The 22,170-nt window shown below is 42.1% G+C and overlaps 1 protein-coding gene across 3 annotated transcripts in view; it reads left to right on the top strand.

Moving 5' to 3' along the window:
• The first annotated feature begins 3,917 nt into the window (after positions 1 to 3,917).
• Positions 3,918 to 22,170, top strand: part of SLIT2 (slit guidance ligand 2) — a 273,898-nt gene continuing 255,645 nt past the window's right edge. For all 3 annotated transcript variants that reach the window (XM_087736513.1, XM_087736514.1, XM_087736515.1), the window contains exons 1-3: positions 3,918 to 4,093; positions 5,985 to 6,056; positions 7,265 to 7,336. In XM_087736513.1, the coding sequence (XP_087592639.1) occupies positions 3,918 to 4,093; positions 5,985 to 6,056; positions 7,265 to 7,336 (320 nt within the window). The remainder of the gene's footprint in view (positions 4,094 to 5,984; positions 6,057 to 7,264; positions 7,337 to 22,170) is intronic.

Consider the following 22,170-nt stretch of genomic DNA (forward strand, 5'->3'; position numbering starts at 1 on the left):
TATCCCCTTAGATTATCCTCCAAAGGGTGGAATGTTGTACATACAATGAAATCTGGAGAACAGGAAACTGCTTTTAGCTGCTGTCAGTGTTTTCTGAAATAGCTGTAAGAAAAGTGTTGCTCTTCCACTGATGAATGTTCTTAATTGCTTTTCTTTTAACACGTCTTGTTGTTCTAATTTTTCCCCAGCTTCTTCCTCCGTGGGAATATTTTCCCTTATAACTTTGGAAGTGGCTTAGAATTCATTTTGCAGGCAACTGAGGCAGCCACAGGGCACTCTGCAGGGCAAGGTTCATACTCCAGCAGTGATACTATACTGTGTCTGACAGAAGGCCTTGTCCTCAGACAATTTCAGATATTGGGAGTTCTCCCATTAAAGAGTTTGGATCACAAAGAGAGAGTTTCAGTGTGCTGGCAGGCAAGACTCTCAGGAAAATCAATCTGAATGAATGAAAGGTAGGCTTCAAAGGTGGGCATGTTAAAAATCAATGAGCCCCCCAAATAGGAATAAAAATTGATCTTGCTTGTACTTAGTATACTTCTCTTGAAAACAAAGTATGTTAAATAAGACCAGTTTAGATTTTGAATCAGCTCTGCATAGAGTAGTTTAGCAACATTTAACACTTTAAGAATTGATTCAGATTTTCTGAGAATTACTGTATAAAAAAGATTTTTTTATTTCTTCTCTTTGTGCCTTCTGCAGCACTAGGCACATTGCTGGTACTTGAAACAAATAATGAAAAATACTGAATGGTTAACATTCATATTTTCTGTTTTTTCTCTGCCTGGAGTTACAAGATAAAGGATTTTAGTAGAGGCATGAAAGCAATATGTTAGATTAAGTTCTTTTTTTCTTTTCTGTTGCTTGCTAGAAAGTTGCAAAATCCTTTCTAAATCCTTTGTAAAGACCTAAAACAATCAAACAGGGGAAAAGAGTGAAAAGCATTTATACCTAGAAGCTGATGTATTCCCCTTACAGTCACTGAATTCTCCTTCCTGCATCAATCTAAACTTGGAGTATCTCTACGTGTCTGGAAGACCCAAGGTGCCGATATCAGTATTTGAGAACACATTTATTGGATGTTCTCTGAACAAATGGATCAAAAAATAACCCAGTTTTTTTGTAGGTACACACATTTTTAGCAATTTTCATTTGGGCTCATATTCTATGGTAAGAGAAGTCAGGAGTAACTTTGCTGGCTTCCACTTCAGCAGATTAACTCAGACCTAGAACAGTGTTTCTGAGAACAGAATTTGTCCTCTTGGCAACAGGCAAAAGGAGACACTAAGCCTCTTGCGGGGATTGTGCAGCGGAGACCCCAGGGATGAAGAGACTCAGCTGGACCCAGCCATACGAAAGAAACCGTGGACTCCCTTGAGCATTTCCAAACTACACCTTGCTGAAGGCTTAGTCACCCCTGCTGGGGGTTGCCATCTATGAAAGACAAATCACTTTCACCTATTGCTGGGGTCTCAAGAGCTGTTATAAATTGCACGGAACTGAATTCACAAGCAAAGAAAACTAAACCCAGCTAAAATTTAGTTAAGAGCCCGATGCATTTAGTATTTTCCTAAGAATGCTGAAAACGCACTGACAATAAACAACACTTCAGGAAAATTTATCAGGAACACTGTGCGTATTTAGAATACAATTTTTTTAAATGGAAGGTGTTTTTTAAACGAGCACAGCAGTGTTAATGTTGCTACTCGCCGTATTTTAACGTATGGAATAACACTTGCCCATTTTATTTTATTTTCGAAAATAATTTACGAGATATTCTGGTGTGTTTCACACCAAAACTGCAACTGAAGAAAACGCCAAGAAAATCCTCTTTCTCCCTCCGTACCGGCTGCTGCACAAAACAGAAAACAAGACCCTCGGTGAGACGCCCGAGGTATTTACAAGTGCAGCGGGCGGCGTTTCAGCCCCCCGCCCCCCCGGCAAAACAGACACAAGCAGCGCGGCGGACCCCGGCCCCGCTCCCGCCTCCCCTTTCTCCCCCGCGGGGCGCTCGACGCCCGCAGGCCACGGCTGCGTGAGAAAGTCCGCGCAACAACTCCACACTCCGTGCGGCGGGGGGGGTGGCGAGGGCAGCCCCGCCGCGCTCCCGGGGGGGACCCGCCTCCTCCGCCGCCGCCGGCTCCGCGCTCCCCCAACTTTCATTCATTGTCGGCGTCGCCGCGGGCGCCCCTCGCCCCCCCCGCTCGCCGGGCCGGGGCCGGGCCGGGCCGGCCGGGGCGGGCGGCGGCGCAGCCAGTGAGCGCGGCGCGGGGCGCTGCGGGCGGGGCCGGGGAGGCGCGGCCCCGCCGCCCCTATATAGGGCGGCGCGTGGGGCACTCCCGGCTCCGTGGGAGCGGGGCGAGGGGTGCTGGGCCGGGCCGGGCCGGTGGAGGCGAGCGGCGGGGGGCGCCGTGCGGCTGCGTGGGGAGCTCTCGGCGAGGTGCCGGCGGTGGCTCGGCTGGCGGCCGCTCTCGGGGAGCACTTTCCGCGGGCGGCCGCTCTCGGGGAGCACTTTCCGCGGGCGGCGGCAGGCACCTTGCAGCGGGGAGGAGAGCCGGCCTGCGCGCGGCGGTGCCATCCTATTGTTCAAGCGGAGAGACTCGGGGGTGCGAGGGAAGGAGCCGACGTGTCGCCTCCCTTCTCCCGCTGCCACCCCCCCCGCCCTCTCCGCCGTTTCCCTCCGCGCCGGAGGAGCGCCGCCGCCAGGGAGCCGAGAGCTGGGCCGGGCCGTTCGGCACCAGCGCCGACCGCTCAGGTGCACCGGTGGGATCGGGGGAAGGGGCGCGAACCCCTCCCCGGGCGCTGTGCCTCGGCGGGCTCTGGCTGAGGAGGAAAGTTGCGCCCTTTCCTGCAGCAACCCCAGGAGCTGCTGAACTGGCCTCAGCTGGAAGGACTGAGCAGTTCCTACCTTTCCCATCAGGTGCCTTTGCCGCAGCAAAGCCACGGTATCCGGGAGACCACGGGGAGCAGAATAAGGCACCCCCCACCCCTCCCGCTCTCGCCGCACAGCGCTTGTTGTCTGCTCTGTCTCGCCGTGCTCCCGGGATCACAGGAGGATCTATAGCTGTGATCTGTCACCGAGGAGAAGGAGGTCGTGGATGAACTCCCTTGCAGCAGGGCAACGAATCACTTCTCGAGCTGCTTATTATTATCGTGCTCTAGGACCAGCCCTTTCCTGCTAAACTTGGCTTGGGAGCTTACAGCAGGAGGGGGCGCGGGGGGTGGAAAGCCAAGCCCAACATCATCTTGTGTGTTTGACTTTTTTTTTTCCTCCCTCCCTCCTCCTTCCGTGAGACAGTTTGATGAATGCCTGCGAGAGGGGTATGATTTGCTGAGGCGCCTCTGGCAGGGCGGTGTGTGCGCGGTGTCAGCCCCGCCGCCGCCCCCCGTGGGGCTGTGAGCGGCCCGCGACGGGGGACGCGCGTGGGAGCGGCTGCTGCGCTGCGCGGGCCGCCGCGCAGGAAGCGCGCAGGAAGCGCGCCGCTTGGGCGGACGGGCTCCGCGGCCTCTAGCCGGGGGCTCGGAGCGGAGTCACGGCTTTGAAAGGGGCTCGGAAGAAGATAAGGAGCCAGCCCAACTCCTCCGTAGCCTGAGCCCCGTGGGTTTGCTTCGCCTTCGCAGGGAGCGTGTGAAGACGAGACCCAAGTGCCGCCTCTCCCCGCCACCCGACGGGCTAGCGAGGGAGGGCCCCGGCCCGGCCCCCCTCCCAGCGAGGTTGCCTTCAGCCGCGGATCGGTGCCACCCGCCTCACTTTGCCGAGGTTGTTTTCTTGGCTCAGCTTTGGATAGAAAGGACTTCGCTTTCTCCGCACCCTGAAAGTTGTCCGAGCGCTCCCCGCGGTGAGGAGGAGGGCGGCGCGCCCCGCGCCTCCCCGGGGCCGAGGCCGGCGGGCCCCGGCCGGGCGGCAGCGGGCGGTGATGATGTACGGCTGGGGGAAGCTCACCCTGTCCCTGGGGCTGCTGCTAGCGATGGCGGGCGAGGTGGCGCCGCAGCCGTGCCCGGCGCAGTGCTCCTGCTCGGGGAGCACCGTGGACTGTCACGGGCTGGCGCTGCGCGGCGTCCCGAGGAACATCCCCCGCAACACCGAGAGGCTGTAAGTAACCCGGCCGGGGCGGCGGCGAGCGCCCCTCGGCCCCCAGCGCCCGTCAGGGCTCCCGCCGGCCGGCGGGGCAGAGGTGGCCCCGGGAGCCGGCCCGCTTCGGGGTCCCGACGCCTTTTGGGGTTTCCGTTCCGTTCCCTTCCCCTGCTGCCGGCGGTGCCCGTGTCACGGCGATGCGCGGAGACACGGGAGAGGTGGACGCGGCACCCAGCCGCTGCCTTGCATCCCGGGAAGCCGCGGTGAGGAGCGCGATTCCCGCCGCCGCGGGGAGCGGGAGCGGCAGGGCGGGCACCACCGCGGCCCGGGGGGCGGCCCGCGGCGGCGGCGCAGCGGCCTCTTCCCCCCCCCCCCGCCGACGCCCATTTCCCGGCAAACTTCGCTATTGCGGCTTGCTTTCCCCGAGGCGCCGGGGGAGAGCCGGGCCGCGGCGCCCCGCCGCGCTCCGCGGGCGCAGGCAGGCCCCGGGGCGGGCGGCGGAGCTCCGCGGGCGCGCAGCGCTCGCTCCCGCCCCGCCGGCTGCCGCGGTGGCTCCGCGCGGGGAGGCGGGCGGGGGCGCGCGCTGCCGCCCGCTGCCCTGGCGTGAAGCTGGAGCCCGGCGGGGCTCTGCCCCGCTGCAAGCACGCATCTGCCCCTGGGCGAGGGCACGCTGGGGTGTTTCAACCTCTTCGCCGCTCACAGGGCACGAAGTTGTGCCTTGACTGTCATCCCTCCTCCCCCATCCGCTCTTTGAGACCCTTCGTGTACCCTCCGGCTAGGATATTTGCCAGTCTTGAGAGAGAGCAAGCATGTGGTCGGTTATCTATCTTTATCATACCGGGCTGTCTTTCAGGAGGGTCTAAGGAGTAGAAGAGGTGAGCACATTATTTCTTACTCTCCAAGTCATTTAAACGTTGGTGTATGAACAGACCTTTCGAGTGATGAATTTCACTCAGGGAGAGTATCAGGGACACATTTCTGCTGAGACTTCTGCGGTTTCTTTACAGTGCTGTTTTGGCCACATGTGGTATAAACATAAACAAAAAATAGAGATTTTTTTTTTTTCTTTCCTAACTGCGTTGGGAATGAGCTGTAATTGTTAGGGTAGTTTCCACGTAATACCGCTTCCTAATGGCTTACCTCAGGAATTGCGAAGTCTGGTTTTATTTGTAGCAATTGGAATTGAGGGAAGTTTATATCTTGACCCCAAAATGTTATGAAAAAGGGATATATAACTCCAGAAGAGAAAGTAGTGCTGAAGTATGAACAGAAATGCTACGGCCTAAATACAGTTTTCTGTTGCTTCTGAATGCGCTTTGCGTTCTGCAGTCAGTATAGCTTCCTGTGCAGCAAGTGAAGAGTTTAGTTTTCATAAAATCATGTTTCCAATCACATGCCCTCCAACAACCTTCTACTTGTTTGAAAGCTAATGTTTGCTATAGCAAGTTAAGCCCTATTCTGCCTTTGTAGCAATACTATGAGAGCTGAAAGTTGCTTAAAAATGGTGAAAACCGTCTCGATTTCAGTCACTTATTTAGTTTTTGTAACAGTCAAACAAATACTGTAGCATATATAGTAGGTTTAGTGGTTTTCTAAATGAAGTTATAACCACGTTGACACAGGTTTTGACTCTTCTATATTGTTAAAGATAAATGTGAGCTTTATAATGGCAGGCAGAACTGTCTTTGTAAGGGTCTCTTATTACAAAGTTTGAAACTACTGCTTTCAAGATAAACCTTCGTTCAGTCACTTGGAAATCAGGAGCTTACACAGTGTTGTAGGAATGGTTCATTGGGTTCATTTATATCTCTTAATTTCTGAAAATGCTGTACCCATGAAAAAAAACAAAACGATTTAAAAGTAACTTTTGAGTGTTTTAATTTTGCTGCTTATAAATTATTCTTCTTAGGGATCTTAATGGAAATAACATCACAAGAATCACCAAGACCGACTTTGCTGGTCTAAGGCACCTTCGAGTTCTGTAAGTTTTCTCTTTCTATCACTGATACCCTTTAGGACTGATGCTACAGTTTGTTATAAAAAACATTGAACTATTATCTTTCAGTTTATAAGCTGGATGGGTTATGACTTTTTAACTATTGTGCTACTGCATCTGAACTTACAGCCCCTCCCCCAAGTGTTACACACTGATATGAGTAGGTTAGCAATTGCCTTAAATATCATTTGTTTAAAATTTTTTAATCTCTCCTTAAGATTGTGGGATAACTTGAGGATTTAATTTGGCATGTAGCTTACAAGTAAGAGTTGCTAAAATTGGTTGAATAACTGTTGGAGTGACTTCAGTTTAGGGTTAGGAAATTTATAGTTTGCACTGAAAATGGGTACTCTCAACCTGAAGTATAAGGGAATTCATTAAGGAGAACAGTTAGTCCTTTACTGAATTTAAAAGCAAGTCCCAGGTGGTGATTACTGCTTTTCTACAGTTTCTGGGCTAAAAGGAAACACTTTAATAGTGAATTTGAGGAAGGAATGATTTGGTTTGGGTTTTCTGTAAATGCTTTTGTTTCAAACATTATGAAGCTTTTAAAATTCTGTGGGGTTTTGGTTTTTTTTGGGGAAAAATCTGACTAATACCAGGTTTAAAATATGGCAGAATTTACTTAGCTTATTTGTTAATGCTATTTAGTTTGAGCAAGTAGTCATATAAAATCCTTTTCCCTTTCTCTCTGAAACAGAATATCACATTGTAGCAATTTTGACTTTTTTTACAAAACAAAACTACTGTTATGGTTACAATCTTGCAGTCTTTCGCTGATATATTTTCCCAACACCACAGTTCAGTGTTTTTGTTTTGTTGTTCTCATGTGAGACTAATATCGCCTTCATACTGTTCAACTGTAGTCTTGTAACTTGCTGAAGAGCAATGATGTAGGTGCGTGTGTGCACGCAGCATGTATGCATGTGTGTGACTTTTTAACTTGGGACTCTTAAAGTAAATCAGCAAATGTAATACCTGTTCCTATTGCTTTTACCAAGGATTATTTTCCCCCTTTGGGTATATGAGCCCATGTAAAGTGTTAATGAGGGGGTCCGGAAGGTTAAAGTAGATGTCACTGTAGAATTTGTACTCTTTTAATGAATATGTGGTCGCCTTTAAATGACTCCTGTTAATGCAACAAGTTATCTCAGAGCTATTAAAACTTATATACAAAAATTTCTATATTTCAGTCAGCTCATGGAGAACAAGATTAGTACTATCGAGAGAGGAGCATTCCAGGATTTAAAAGAACTGGAGAGGCTGTAAGTATTTTAAATTCTAAATGTATGAGAAATTATGTTTATCAAATTAGTTGTGTGTTAAGGTACTCAGGCCTCTGTTTTTTTTTTCTATTATTTTTCTAAACTTGGAACGTCTATCCTTATTGAGACACAAGAGAAGTAAGAAATTCTCAAGCAGGATGTATGGGTTTCGGGGGCGGGGGGGAGCTTTCATGAGTAGTCTGGATTTGAAGTGTAAACTGCAATTGTCTTGTAGGAAATAGCTTGAATGCTATCAAATATTTTCCCTTGAATACACAAGGACTTTTTCAAACATGAATACACCTTAAAAAAGCCTGTTCTCTGAGGTACAGTGTTAGTCTTGGAGATGTTGGATGTTTTATACAATATCTTATTGGAAGTAACTGCTAGTTATAAACTGTTGTTTTATTACATAGTATGAAAGCAGTAATTGAATTCTACTCCAGTTTTTATGATTAAAGCTTTTACAAAGTCTTAGAAAAAATATGAATTGTTAGCTTTCAAAAATTAATTGGGTTTGGACTTTAAAAAAAAAAAGTTTGAGTACTGCGGGGATGAGAGGATCTTGTCTGGTGGAGTTGAAGTGCTAACACCTGCTTGGTTGTAGTAGGACATAGAAAATCAGTAATTTCCAAATCAGTTTAGCTTTTTAAAATATCTGCTTAATTTTCAGTGTGTGCTTTCTTATTTTGCTGCATTTCTTCAAATGAAAATATCTTTTCAAATGTATTGTTCAACTTACGACATCTGACTTCTTAAAGGCAAGATGCTGATTGTTGGATATAGTTTCAGTCTGGAGCTAGGAAAGTCTGTGAATGCCACTGTATTAATGTATGTTCATGTAGAACTTTAAAGTAGTGTCTTCGTTATCAGGCATCTTAGTTGCTGCATTTTCATTGTATCGCCTTTTCTTTAAGTGTGCCTCTGAGGTCTTGTTTAGTTTTTCATTTGCTGCTGCTTTAACTTCAGAAAGGTATTTCTACTTTACTCCATTGAAAAGCAGCATGGGCCTAAACATTCTCTTTGTCTTATTGCAGTTGTGCTCTGTATTCACAGCTGCTGTGTGTTTAAAACAAAAAACCCACAAGCCTTTCTGTTTTGGTTGGTCATATAGACAAAGCTATTCAAGAGACTTAGTAACCACCAGTGGAATTATGATATATCTATAATAGTTGAAATATCATGTACTTCAGATAATTACCTCATTTTTTTCAAATAAACCAAAGTAACTTTTTGACCTAAAAATTGAAAGTGTCATTATATAGTGCAACCTTTTTTGAATAAATTTTAATGAGATTGGTTGTTCTTAGAAATGCATGGTCAGATTTTTTTCAAAGTCCTATTAAAACAGACTTGATGCAATGCTTTTTTACAATGTGTTTTAAACTTTGTACAAAGTATAGGAGTTTAGTACAGGTTCTCCTGCTGAGGGGTATATTGGAATAATATATACACATTCCAAAATTTGGTTTATAGGGTCTGGCTAAAAAATTAAACAGCAGTGTAGTTCATATTGCAAAAGTAAGTACACGTACATGAAACATTAATAAACATTAAAAGATCCATGCTTTCACTGTGAATGTGGCTTGACACTGAGATACCAAATACTTGCTAAGTTTTAAAATGGTATCTAGTCAACATTATTTCTTGATTATCTTGAAGCAAGATCCTGCTATGTGGTTTGTTAATAATGTTTCAAGAATTATTTTAACTTATGCCATGATTTCGAGGCATTTAATCATAGGATTTCTGAAGTACAGAATTGTAATACTAAAAAAAAATGAACTTTACTAGTAAAAACTTGCTTGTCTATAGTGTTCACATTTTGCCATTTCATTTTTTTGTTTTTTTGTTTCTCTCTTGATAAATCTGTAAAAAACTTTGGAAAACAGTGGATATTTTCCAGTTATATAAGATACTAGTTCTGAAGAGAAATTCTGATAATTGTGGCTACTTTTGTGGGTTATTTTTGTTGCCTCTTCAGCAAGCAAACTATGGCATTTGAAAGTTTAGTCATTTAGACCTACAAAGTTAGATTCTGTTTTGTCTTCAGAATTATTTTGCATCTGCTCCAGTACTTGTCAGAATTTCTTTAATTTGCTGGAATTCAGTCAGTGTTAGGTGTGTGGGTGACTTGTAATTTGAATATATATGCAGAATGTCTTTAAACCGCCCCAGCTGTTGGCTAAGAGCAAATATTTCATATTTGTGAGGAAAAGCTGAGAAAATTCCTCTTGTTTACAACTGCCAAGTCCATCTGATGAAGGCGCATTGTTATCTGACAGCCAATTCATCTCCTTGGGATTCTGAAATTCAAAACAATTTCTCAGGAAACTTGTGGTTACTTCCTTCAAGTATTTTCTTTTATACATTAAACAGCAAGCACTTTAAAGCGCCTTTTTTTTGTTGTTTTTTCAATATATAAGTGTAGGATGTCACATTTCCACTGTAAGTATAATGTGCCAAGCTACTGTCAAAGAATACCTGATGCAGTCCTTTTAGCATGCCAATTGAGGGTATAAGAGAATCTTACTGCAACTTAAGAAACTCTAGTTTGGTTTATAAGATTGTTTACATGTACTATTTCTTATGTTGGACTATCTTGTGCTGGTGCATACCGGCTGAATTTTAAAATCTGTTTCCTTTAGTTCAGTACTCTTTAATGTGAAGAACAGACTTTCACAGTAGTTTCCCTTTGGGAAAAAGAATAAATCCATCTCTCTAGGTTAAGTGGTGCTTTTGGGTTTTTTTTGTTTTTGAACTAGAATTTCAGTTACAAAATAATTTCTTTTTAGACCAGTTATCCTGATTTCCAAGGAACCGTTTGGTTGATCAGTGTTTTACTCATCATGAATACTCATTTGCAGATCTGATCATGCAAAATGCTGAATATCCTCAACTCCCTCTAAGGGAAGTGGGAATTGAAGACCTGAAGCACTTTGCAAAATTAATTTCTGAGAAAAGAAACTCTCAACCTTCTCTTCAGAAGAAAATTACTTAAGATATGATTTCATTAAATCTATGTATACCTTGCAGGTAAATAGAAATGTTTCTCCTGTATTTTAGTTAAGCAACAGCAAATCTCTAGTACATTAGATATATTTACAAATATGTACACAAAGCTGTTTAGACCTAGTATGCTCCATAACAGGAATTTGTCTCACACCAGTGTAATTGTAGAAGTGCAATGGAAACCAAAAACCACAATAAATACTGCCAAGTGATTGCCCTGCTGTAATTTTAAAGTAAAAATGTTCAGTTAGCAATAAATGATCGTATAGTAATGCCTACTACATAAGAACTGGGAGGGAAAACAAGATGGAAACAAGCAACTTAATCAGCTAGGTTTTAGGTTTGTGGAAGCTTTAGTTGCTGGAGAGACCCTGGTGAAGCTGAAGGTGATTCTGCTATAAGCCTTTTAGTTGGATGCTCCTCTGAGAAGTCTTTGGTCAAATAAATGGGTATACACTGCAGTGTTCACTTCGTTATGATCTCCAGCAGTCTTGTCTGAAGTCTCAGCTCTTAAGGGGATACTACCTCTGGTCCAGACCAATTTGGTATAAGACTGCCAAAGCTAGTAAGTCTGCCATGAATATGGCTTTCTTTACAGCTTGTATCTTGGATGGCTGAATCACTTGGTCTCTTGTGTTGTGTAGATGCGCTGTCTGCTGAACCAACCCCCTTTGAAGTTCAGTATGTACAGCCTGTTTTTCACTCAATGGGACAGCTTGTACCTTTGTGTAGTGTCAATGGGACAGCTTGTACCTTTGTGCAGTGTCAAAAACTCCTGGAATAATTACGATCTTGGCTGTCCTGTATTTAACACCTGCTAGACTTTCTATATCAAGTAGTAACCTGTATTATAAGCCCATGTTCCTATGAGTAGGGCCTCTAAAGAGTATATGGCCGTTCAGTACATGGCAGGTCCTGTAAAGAAAGGATTGGGATGTGACCCGTTAGTTGTCTGAACTAACATAGTTCATAGACTTACATGAACCACATAGACCACAGCGATGTATCAGTGGTGGGTTTCAGTATGCTTCATGGCAGGAAGGCACAAAGGGTCAAGGTATGGAGAATTTCCACAACGTTAAGAATTTCCAGAGACCACTCCTTGTTGTGGAAGACAACCTTTTGAAACGATTCCTTATGAGAATGTGAAATGAAACACTTGTTTCTTCTTTCTCTATAAAGCTGTCGTCTTGGTTGTGATGTGTATAATAGTTTGAAATAGCCTTTTAGGAAAACAAGATGAATACAAACTGAAAATCTCCACTTTCTGAAAACTAGCACTATTATTAGACACAGCTTTAAAAATTACTTCTAAAAAGTGTAGTCAATTTTTATCCCTAAAGACCAGCTTCTTCTGTGGTGTGGCAGCTACTGCTCAAAGTATCCCAATGCTTTTACAAGCTATTGTCATCTGGAGGGGAGTACAAAATTTGGTTGAAGACAGCTGCTATAGACTGTTGAACCAGTTCTATTATAAGCTGCTTAAGTCTAAAATTTCCTTACAGTTCTTTGAACTCCAGAAATACAATGTAGTCAGGTTTTGAAGGCTAAATGTACTCTTCACTTGCTTACGTAGTAGAGCAGTTACCTTTTCATCTAGGAAAAAATGTTTTTTGGCTGATAGGAACATTGTTTTTAGTCATAATTTTTCCTAATAATTTTTCTATGTCTAGTAGTTGAGATGCCAGCTATGATCATTCTAAGACTGTGCTAAACATCCAAAACATGTCAGGATAGGAAGAGTTTACAGTAATCACTTGAAAACTACACACATTTTTCTTCCTGTATTTGTGAATAATCCATTGAGGCAGCAGTATGCCCCTAAAATGCTAATTTGGAGTCTGATTCTGCAGACATTTACCACGTGAATAACTTGGTTTGCATGAGTAGTCTCACTGATTACTCTTGTGAGAAAGGTTACTTGTGTGGCCTAAAAAGTTTCCAGGCCAAGCCCCTACACTTCTGATACTTGAATTAATAGAATTTATTTTTGAAATGTCCATTTCTTATCTTGGTAGTTTTAAAGAGCTATCTGTGTAGACTTAAAAAAAAAAACAAGCTAACAAAAAACCCCAAGCCCCACAAAACCTGTTTCTGCTGAAAACTAGGGTGGAGGTAAAATATTACTCTCACTAGCTCTAGAACAACTGCAACTTCTGAGTTAATATCTGAGCTAAGCATTTACCTCCCCCCCCCCGCCCTGCTTCCCCAAAAACCAGCCCCTCTGAGCTACATGGTGTGAGTAAGCTGAAATCCTGAGTTCAAGAAAAGAATGCTGTGAAGGGTTGAACTTCAAGTTGGTACTTGAAATAGCTTTTAAACTGAAAACTATCTATGTTGTATTTTCATGCTGCTTACAATGTATTACTGAATGATGGAGAAAGAAATATTTCAAGAATTAAATGTTTTGTTACAGTTCATGCGTTTTTCTAAATTTTTACAACACAATTCTAAAATAACAAACTGAGGAATTGTCTGTACTTGCTATTTATTGGGGCTTCATCTCCACAAGTATGTTAAAACAAGTTATTAAAACTTAAGATGAAGAGAGCATTTACTTAGGAGTGTTCTTATAAGAAGTGTTTGAGCAGGATTGAAAACTATTGAAGTTTTGTTCATGCTGTGGATGAACAATTTGAAACTTATAGATGTGTCATAGCACAGAAAGAAAAGTATATTCAAGGAAAAGTGCGGTGTTTTTTTTTTATTCTACTTAATAAACAAACTGAAGTACTACTTGGATTTCTTTTCTGGATATAAATCTATATGTGAAACTCCTGTGTTTGCAGCTTCTGCAGCAAGGGCTTAATTATAACCTCAATGCATAGCAGTCAATCTTGTCAAAGATATTAAATGGGATTCAGTATAATAAAGTGGTTTTTAGCTGTATTTCAAATATTACATAGTTATCTATTTGGGCTCTAACCTAGTCTAATAAATGTGGTAAACTATTAAGTTGTATTAGCTGGTTTTGAAATTATAAAACCAAAACTCACTTATGAGATACCATAATCTCTGAATGTATGGTGTTTTACAGAGCATCTCGTCTTACAAAGGCATGCATAGCAGGATGGACTAAGAAATAGTGTTCCATCTAGGACAAAAACAAATACAGCTTGTCTTGGGCAATACTGCCCACCAGGCCTGGGCAATTATCGAGGGAATTAGCACCTGGTTTAAAATAGACTAGATAAACTAATACTGCTCTTTTTGTCTAGTCTAGGAAAGGGCCACGCTACATTATGTGTGTGTTCTTTCTTAGGGTGCAGACTTACTGTATCACTGATGGGATAAAACATGCTTTCCAGAAATTAAAATAAACCTATGTGCTAACTTTTTATTATGTATTGATGTGTGGCATGAGATTGCAGTTTTATTCCAATTATTTGACTAACTCTATCCATAAAATGTAAAGTCCAAGTAGGAAAATAGTAACTTATAAAAGAGGGATAGCAGCATTTTCTGCGACTCTTTAAATGTGAGCTGTGTCAGTAAATTAATCCCAGAATAATTAGTTTCGGTCTGAACTTTTTCTTTCTGGGTTTTGAATCTGTGATATAATATAGCCCTTTCAGTTGCAGAAAAGAAGTGTTAAAAACCGCAGATTTCACTTCTACAGAGCTAAATGATTAAAGTTCAGGACTAGGGACTTCTGGAAAAAATGCCAGATGTTGTCTATTTTTATGATGCAGTTTTTCAGTTTTAACTGAAGCAAAATAAAATCCACCCCCCCCCCCCAATTTATAGAGGCTTAGCTGTGAAGTTTAAAGGCTAATGTGGAATTTTAGCACCCCTGGTGAAAAATGCTGTGTTAGCAGTGGACTCACCACTGCTGTTCCAGGAATCATTTGTATCACTATCATAGCTAAAAGAACAGCCAGTAAATGAACACTATTTCATCTTGTTGTGCCTGACTATATGTAGTCTCAATGAATGCAGCTTTTTTGGCGGTAAGACCTTTTATTATATAGTATGGAAGTTGTACTGAGCTCTTAGAATGAGTTCTTAGCTCTAGCTGGAAGTTAATCTCCAATTTCTTCTCTCACTGAATCCTGGTCTTCATTTTGGCGTGCAAGTTCATTACTGAAGCCCAAGAATTATTTTTCAGTTGGCATACATTCTGAACAGTTTGACTGTTGCAGCCAGGAAGGTCTAGGTTGGACTGCCTACACCCTGAGGTGCTAATGCATGTGCTTGTTTTTTAAGGCTGCTTGATGTTTTGATTTTCTCCCCCTTAAAGCATTGATACTTATCACCTGTCTAGCTTCAGTCTGAATATACGAGCATTTGAAGGGTTAATACCTTCATGCATGTGTGATAGGTAGCGGAAGAATAATGAGTTCAGGTAGAGTATACGTTTTTGAACAGCCCTGAAGGGGGTGAACAGTTATTCCTTGTTAATCATGGATGTGAAAAATCCTTCTCTTAACTAATCCTACATAGTTTAAGGGCAATGCATAGTGCATTCCTCATCTTAGAACAAGGAGGAGACCATGAAGCCTGCGGTGCTAATCACTTACCAAAGGAATGTGAGACCATCTTACGCGAATTGTACTGGGGCACCTGTATTTATATTTAAAAAAATAATAAAAAACATTACAGTAATTATTCTGTATTAGCAGACTTTTGTCAAAGCAACTTCAAATATCTTCTGTCTGTTAAATCGGAACGAGACAAAGGCTGTCTTTGAAGACAGTATTTAAAAAGATGCAGTGTTTTAATGGAATTTTAAAAATCAGATTATAGCTATATTTTGATTGCAGAATACTACAAAATGTTTGATAAAACTTTAAGTCCAAAAGCAATGTTCTTCTTTCAGAAGTCCTGTAAATGTTCGCTATTATTTTAAGTATATTTTATTCATCTGAGTGTCTTTTCTCATGGGACTCCTTTTATAGGTCTAGAAGTCAAATTGCAGTGAGAAGTCCTGTTTGCTCTTTGCAGACCTTTTTACAAATTCCAGGACAGGAAGGCTGTTTATTTTTCCCACATCTGTTTTGTGCTCATCCTTTGTGACATTGTTTGCTGGATGCTCTTCTTTCTTGCTTCCTCTGGAATGGGTAATTTGCACTGTTGCAAAATGTTGAAACCAAATCTGATTCTACAGAACTGTTAGGTCAATGTTTTTGTTTCAAATAGTGTTTTGTGTTTGGAAGCTATTTTAAATTGATGCTATAGAGCATTGAAATTAAACTTAAAGCTATACATTTTAGTTTTACTCTGTGAAAATCATAGTTATCTGTTGCAGAGGCAGTTCAATATTTTTTAAAAATACATTTAGTGTTAGATGGCCACAGGTGAAAACTGAGTTGTCATTATATTTTAATATGGCATATTTGAAAGAGCATTTAAGATCCTCCTTATTTTAACTGCAGAAGCCACAGTTCTATCTGGAATTTTACAGTTAAACTCCAAAATGTATGAGAGATCTGGCTGCATGACTGCCACTTCAGTGACTCATGCTGTTATATTACCTCATTTACTCTGAAGAGTCTGGCTGAAACTTCATCAGAAGAAATGTTTTATTTTCCTTCATAGTATGTAGGGCATTGTGCTGGCTTGTCTTTAATAATAGTCTAGACTGATAATCAAATACAATGTGGCAAAGTCTCCCTTAATTTTTTTTAAGACACACCAGCTTTTTTGACTTTAGTTTGGCAGGATGCCTGTACAGGTGCTAAAGAAAAATACTTGAGTGAAGACCTACTGTGGTAACTTGGTGCCAGAAAGACAGTTACAAGCCTATCTAGGCTATCTGCAGGCCCTTCTTGCCTTTCTAAACAGTCTGTCTGAACTCTAAATTCCATCTAATAGATCAGCTTCCCCTCCCCTCTTTCTTTGCCTTTTTTTCTTGGAAGTAGTCCCAGGTGTTGTCAAAGATCATCCTTGCTTCATCTGATACTTGATCCTATATTACTTTATGGAGGTTTTATAACTTCTGTTTTCTTCTTTGTGGTATGCTTTATAGAATAAAATGCAATGAATTAGCCTTACAGGATTGTGGAGGTTTGAATCTGTGGATTGTCTAGTCCCATGCCACTGATTAATGCAAGGTCGATCATAGCAGGTGGCTGAGGGCTGTTTCCAGTCGGGTTTTGAAAGTCTCCAACAATGGAGAATCTACAGCCTCCCTGGGCAAAGCCGTTCCAGTGTTTGACCACCCTCACAGTCAAAGACTTTTCTTACATTTGAAAGTTATTTCCTGTATTTTGATTTGTGCCTGTTGTCTTGTCCTTTCACTGTGCGCCCCTGAGAAGAGTCTGGCTCAGTCTTCCTTACTTGGGAAGGAAGTGTATCACTTATTTATACACATTGAGATCCCTCTAAGCCTTCTTCTCCCTAGGCTAAACAGTCCCAGCTCTCTCAGCCTCTCCCACTGTGACAGGTGCTTCAATCTGTCTGCTTAATCATCTTCATGGCCCTTCTCTGGACTTGCTCCAGTATGTCCATGTCTCTCTTGTAGTGGGGAGTCCAGCACTGAGCACAGCTCTCCAGATGTCCCACCAGTGCTGAGCAGGGGGGAAGGATCACCCATCTTGACCTGCTGGCAACATTCTTTCTTGTGCAGCCCAGGATGCTGTTGGCCTTTGCTGCAAGGGCACATTGCTGGCTCCAGTTTAATTTCTTGTTCATCAGGACCCCAGGCCTTTCTCTGCAACGCTGATTTCCAACTGGTTGTTCTCCACTGTGTGCTGGTGCATGGGGTTATTCTTCCCCAGGTGCAGGACTTTGCATTTCCCTTTTGTTGAGCTTCATGAGGTTCCTTTTTGATCAGTTCTCCAGCCTGTCCAGGTTCCTCTGACTGGGAGCGCACACATCTGGTGCATCAGTCATTCCTCCCAGTTTTGTATCATTTGCAAACATGCTGAGGGTGCATTCTGTCCCATCTTCCAGGTTGTAGATGAAGATGTTGAACGGTACTGGCTCCTGTACTGAGCCCTGGGGTACACCACTAGTGACTGTTCTCCCGCTGGACTTCGTGCCATTGATTGCAGCCCTTTGAACTTGGCACTTCAGACAATTTTCAGTCTACCTCACCATCTGCTTTCATAGGCTGTACTTCATCAGTTTGTTTGAGGACAACTGTTAGGAGAGGCAGTGTCAGAAGCTTTACTGAAGTCAAGATGAACAACATCCACTGCCTTCCCCTCATCTGCTGAGTTCCGTATTCATTGTAGGAGGCTATCAGGCTGGTCAGGCATGATTTTCCCAGTTGTAAATCCATGCTGACTATTCCCAGTCATCATCTTGTCCTTACTGTGTCTAGAAATAGCTTCTGTCTTGCTCTATGACCTTCCCAGGCATTGAGGTGAGGCTGCCCAGCCTGTAGTTTCCTAGTTTTTGCTTTGTTTTTCACACTTTTTTTTAATGCCATAGGCAGAATTAGTAAGAGTAATGACAACTATTTATAGATATCCTTTCGGTTGAAACGGTAAGGAATACAGAAGCTTCCAGAAAACAACAGCCTTAGTTTGTCTTTTCTTAGGAAAAAAAAAAAAAAAGCCAAAACCCAACTAAACAGAGTTTGTCCTAGCTCTGCTGATATTGGAAAACCTCTTAAGAGAAGAAAATTGAGTATAGACTCCTGATTCTCTGTGCAAAATAGTGTTCTGCATAATGTATGGAGAATTTATTAGTGTAGGGGAGGAATGTGGTAATTTTGGACTTGACATCAGCCCCATGTGGGAAGAAAACGAAGGACAGAAAATACGTTAGGATTCAAGTAGTGTACACTAGTACAATGTAGTACTATAGTTTGCAAAGTAACTTTCACCACTGCCTACACAAGTAAGAAACTGAGTTTGCAGTAGTGTCTATGTCCTGCTTCCTTTCAGAAATTTTTTTTACTAAAACAAATATCTAATTGGTATTTGATATTAAATTGAAACTTAGATATCTTTCTTAGCTAGGCATTATTTAGCCTGGAAGATGGAGCCTTGATTAAGTGGTTATTGATCTGGGGAAAATTTTGACATAGTCATTGAAATGCTGTAAGATCATCCCTGAAGTTCCCAGATTCCAATTTTTATTCATGTGGTCAGTAAACTTGATATTACTAGGTTTAACGAGATTGAGTAGTTTGACTGGAGACGAGAAGATCTTTGCAGGGAATTCTTAATGGAAAAACTGGCACAATCTTTTGCTTAGCTCTTAGCTCTTGGGCCTTCTTCTTGCTTGATAACATGTTCATGCAAGTTACATTCACATATAGCAGTTGCCAGATGTGTTGAAGTTCAGTAGATTGTGGCTTTGGACATGGATGCACAGAAGTTCTCTGCCTCTGGCAGATATAGCAACACGTTTTTTGTAGAAAAGTAATAACGCTTGCCTTCCTTGCAGACGTAAGCCTAAGTCAAGCTTTATATAAAGTTCTCTGGTGAGGAAAATAAGCATCACTTATTCTGATGTCTATTATTCTGTCCCTATATACCTAGGGTCAGGTTTTTAGGACTTAATGGTTAAACCAGTCCATTTGGGTGCTGTGCGCTAGCTTTCTGTTTTAAGATACTTGGATAATTTTGTAGGTTGATTGTGTATTTCCTGAGCTTACAAAGTCTGAACTGATATTAGACTTTCCCAGCAGATGCATATCCCTGTAACCTGCTGGAACTACTTGATGAGCCTGGAGGGCTCAGTCATTGTGAGTAGAAAGTGCTGTTGCGTGAACGGTTTGTTTACTGACATGTCCTTTAATTTAAAATTGAAATTTAATGAAAAAATGTTTGTGTGCTTTTGAAATTTATGCATATTTTGCAAATGAGCTTTAGTGAAAAGATGTTACATGGTATTTTTAAATGGATGTGATAATGTCTTCTGCTGATGAACAGTCGGTATGAATGTGCTCCTTTGAAGAGTACAATTTCTAAGCTATACAGCACTGTGTCTTACTATGAACAGATAGTGTATTTACTTTCTCAGCTAACTTCAAAGGGGGAATGAAAAATAATGACGTCTGCTATCATTAACTTCGTGTGAGTTGGAAGCCTTCTATCCTTCTTCCTGAAGCAGTGGTGGTGGATTAAAATGCATCTGTGCCTTGTATTTAGAGTTTTGGAAGGCTCTCAGTCTCTATGCACCCAATGGGACAGGCTGTTTCTAATTAAAGAGTACAGCTGATTTATAATTTATTTAGAACAGCTCTTAACTTCAATGAGTTCTCAAGTTATCTTTGAGGCTTCTGTCATTTTAGGGGGCCTGTGGCTAGAATTGCATCTACTTGAACTAAAACCACTGGAAGACAACTTATGGGGGACAAAATAGCATCCTTCCAGTACCTGTGAGGTGGTTATCAAAAAGCTCAAGCCAGGCTCATCACTGTGGTGAGACAACAAGCATAAATTGAAATGAGAGGTTATTACTGGATATAGGGGCAGAACTTCCTCACTGTAAGGACAGTCAAGCACTGAACAGCTCAGTTGCCCAGAGCGGCTGTGCAGTCTCATACAGCTTCTCTGACTGTATGTAGTTGATTACAGTGGGATCAGAAGCAAGTTACAGTGAAGGTTGTAACAAGTCTGGGAAACAAATACAGACCTGCTCGTGAATTAAAACAATTGCAGATGATTACATTGCAGACAGTGTAATTAAGATTTATTTTTTTCTCCCTTCCTTCCCCATGCATGGTTGATACTGGATCACAGTTATTGTGGCATGAAAACTTGAGAGACGCATCAGAATGGATTGGTGGCATGTTAGGTTAGGGTACATGTCACTGGGAGTGTAACGTGCTCTCTCTGAAGTTTACTCTACCATGAAGTTTACTCTGTCATCCTCTACATATCCTCTGGCTGCATGCAGAAGACAAATAAAAACCCAGATATGCACCCATTTCTGCAAAGGTAGCCTGTTCTCTAGAACCAGTAACTCAAGTCAAGACAATGTTTTTGCTTACTTTACTGTTGTCTGTTTCACAGTGCAACCTATTGCTTGTCTGTACCTACTATTTATCTGCCTATTGGTATTGAGCTTCCTTTAAAGAGTATTTTCATCTGCCCATGTGTCAAAGATTTTCCTTCTTTGTCCTTAAATTGATCTTTCTGTATACTTCTTCTGTCACTTCACTTTGAAGATGCTTTTCTAGTCTTTACTGTGTTTAGAAGACTGAGCTCTGGGAGCTTTAAGGTGAAGTATTTAAAATACTTTGTGTACTTTAGCTTGTGTGTGGACTTTGCTTGAATTCATGATGAAGAGCTCAAAAATTTACCTGTGCCAGTCTGTCAGTTTGCCCAATCTCTTCCTAAAGATGCATTCAGTAACAGAAGAAAAAAGTTATATATATTGTAATTGCAACTGTGCATCAGTTTTGTTAAGTTGAAAGAATTATTTGATGTTGGACCCTCATCTGTTTATTTCTGGCCACTACCAAGGGACTTTACCAAGGTATTGCAATGTTAGAAGAGATTCTCAAGTACATTTTCTGTTGCTTACACCACTAACACCTCATCTCTTCTGAGCCCTCTGACTTTGCTTGAGAAACATAAATTTTTCTAGCTCAGTTGGGAAACTGAACAGTAGCAGTATGGAATATCTGATCACTGTTTCGCCAGTGCTTCACCTTGGACTTCATGCCAGTTCTGGGAGAGCAGTTCAGTTGATGCAACTGAAATTTCTCTTCTCACATTGTCCCAGGGGAAATGCTGCCTGCTAGCTATCTGCGATGAGGTCTCTGCCAACACACAATGAAAAAAAACGAGATGGAGTTTTTCTGGTTGTTTTTACTCTGCAGTAGCTGAAGTTCTTTGCAATCTATAGTCATGGGTTCTGTCATCCATCTGTGCTTACCTCAGGTTTCAGCTCCAGGGAGAAAGGGGATCATGCCTGTCTTTTGTTCCATTGTGTGTGTGTTCTGGATAGGTATTGCTATGTCAGACAAAATTAAGCATGAGGTCACCTGAAAAAGTGGAAATATTGGAGAACCATGTGTATTAATGAACCAGTTTAAAATAGGAATGTGTTTTCTGGACTCCTTGTGTGGCTCTGTCTCAAAGATTGAAAACTCATAGTGACTGTTGAACTCGAAGCTGTTGTGTACTGTGATACTAGTCTGTGTATTCCAGATTTGCCCTGCATCCTTTTTCCACGTTCACTTACATGTGAATTCATAGCATTTTTTTAAGCAGAACTATCTACTATAGTATTGAAAAATGCATTTCAATGAAGTCCAGTTCATAAAATCTCCTTGTAGGAAAGTTAAGAACATCAAATTGACCCCTTTGAAAGCATCTGTTTATAACTTGTTAGATGTAAAGAGTAGCTGAAGCCTCTTTCTGATGTGTGATAAAGGCCGTATTTGCCATTATTGCCTTCATGAAAATTAGTAATGTTTGATATTAGGCACAGGCGATAAGGAGTGGTCAGATTTTTGGTAGAGAAAGCTTAGTTCTAAAAGAAACTCCAGTGAGTGGGATGAAATTATTCAGAGTAGAAGCTACAAAATACAGGATTCATTAAAGATCAGTAATTCATTTAACTTGTGTATTCCCTCAATTCACTTAGCAGTAAAAGAACAAATGTTTTAATTTTGTGAAAGGCAAAGTAAAAATGTAGGTTGAAACACTAATTCTAAGTGCTAAGTTCACTTGGTAGAAACTGTTGAGTCATGAGGGAAGTGCTATTTATTGTTAGGTTAATTCATGAACTTGATTTATTGTCTATAACTTGGACTTTAAAGTCTGTACAGCAGCACATGCACCAGTATGTTAACAGTGTACTCAGTTGTGTGGGCCATGTGAACTACAGGTAATAACAGAAAATCCTGATCTACGGTATTAACTGTTTGTATAGAAAGTTATGTGCTAGCACAAGTATTTCGCCTGTCAAGT

The sequence above is a fragment of the Nipponia nippon genome, unplaced genomic scaffold (genome assembly GCF_047370975.1).
Source record: "Nipponia nippon isolate SJK-2023a ecotype South Korea unplaced genomic scaffold, ASM4737097v1 scaffold_6, whole genome shotgun sequence".
NCBI classification, from domain to species: domain Eukaryota; kingdom Metazoa; phylum Chordata; class Aves; order Pelecaniformes; family Threskiornithidae; genus Nipponia; species Nipponia nippon.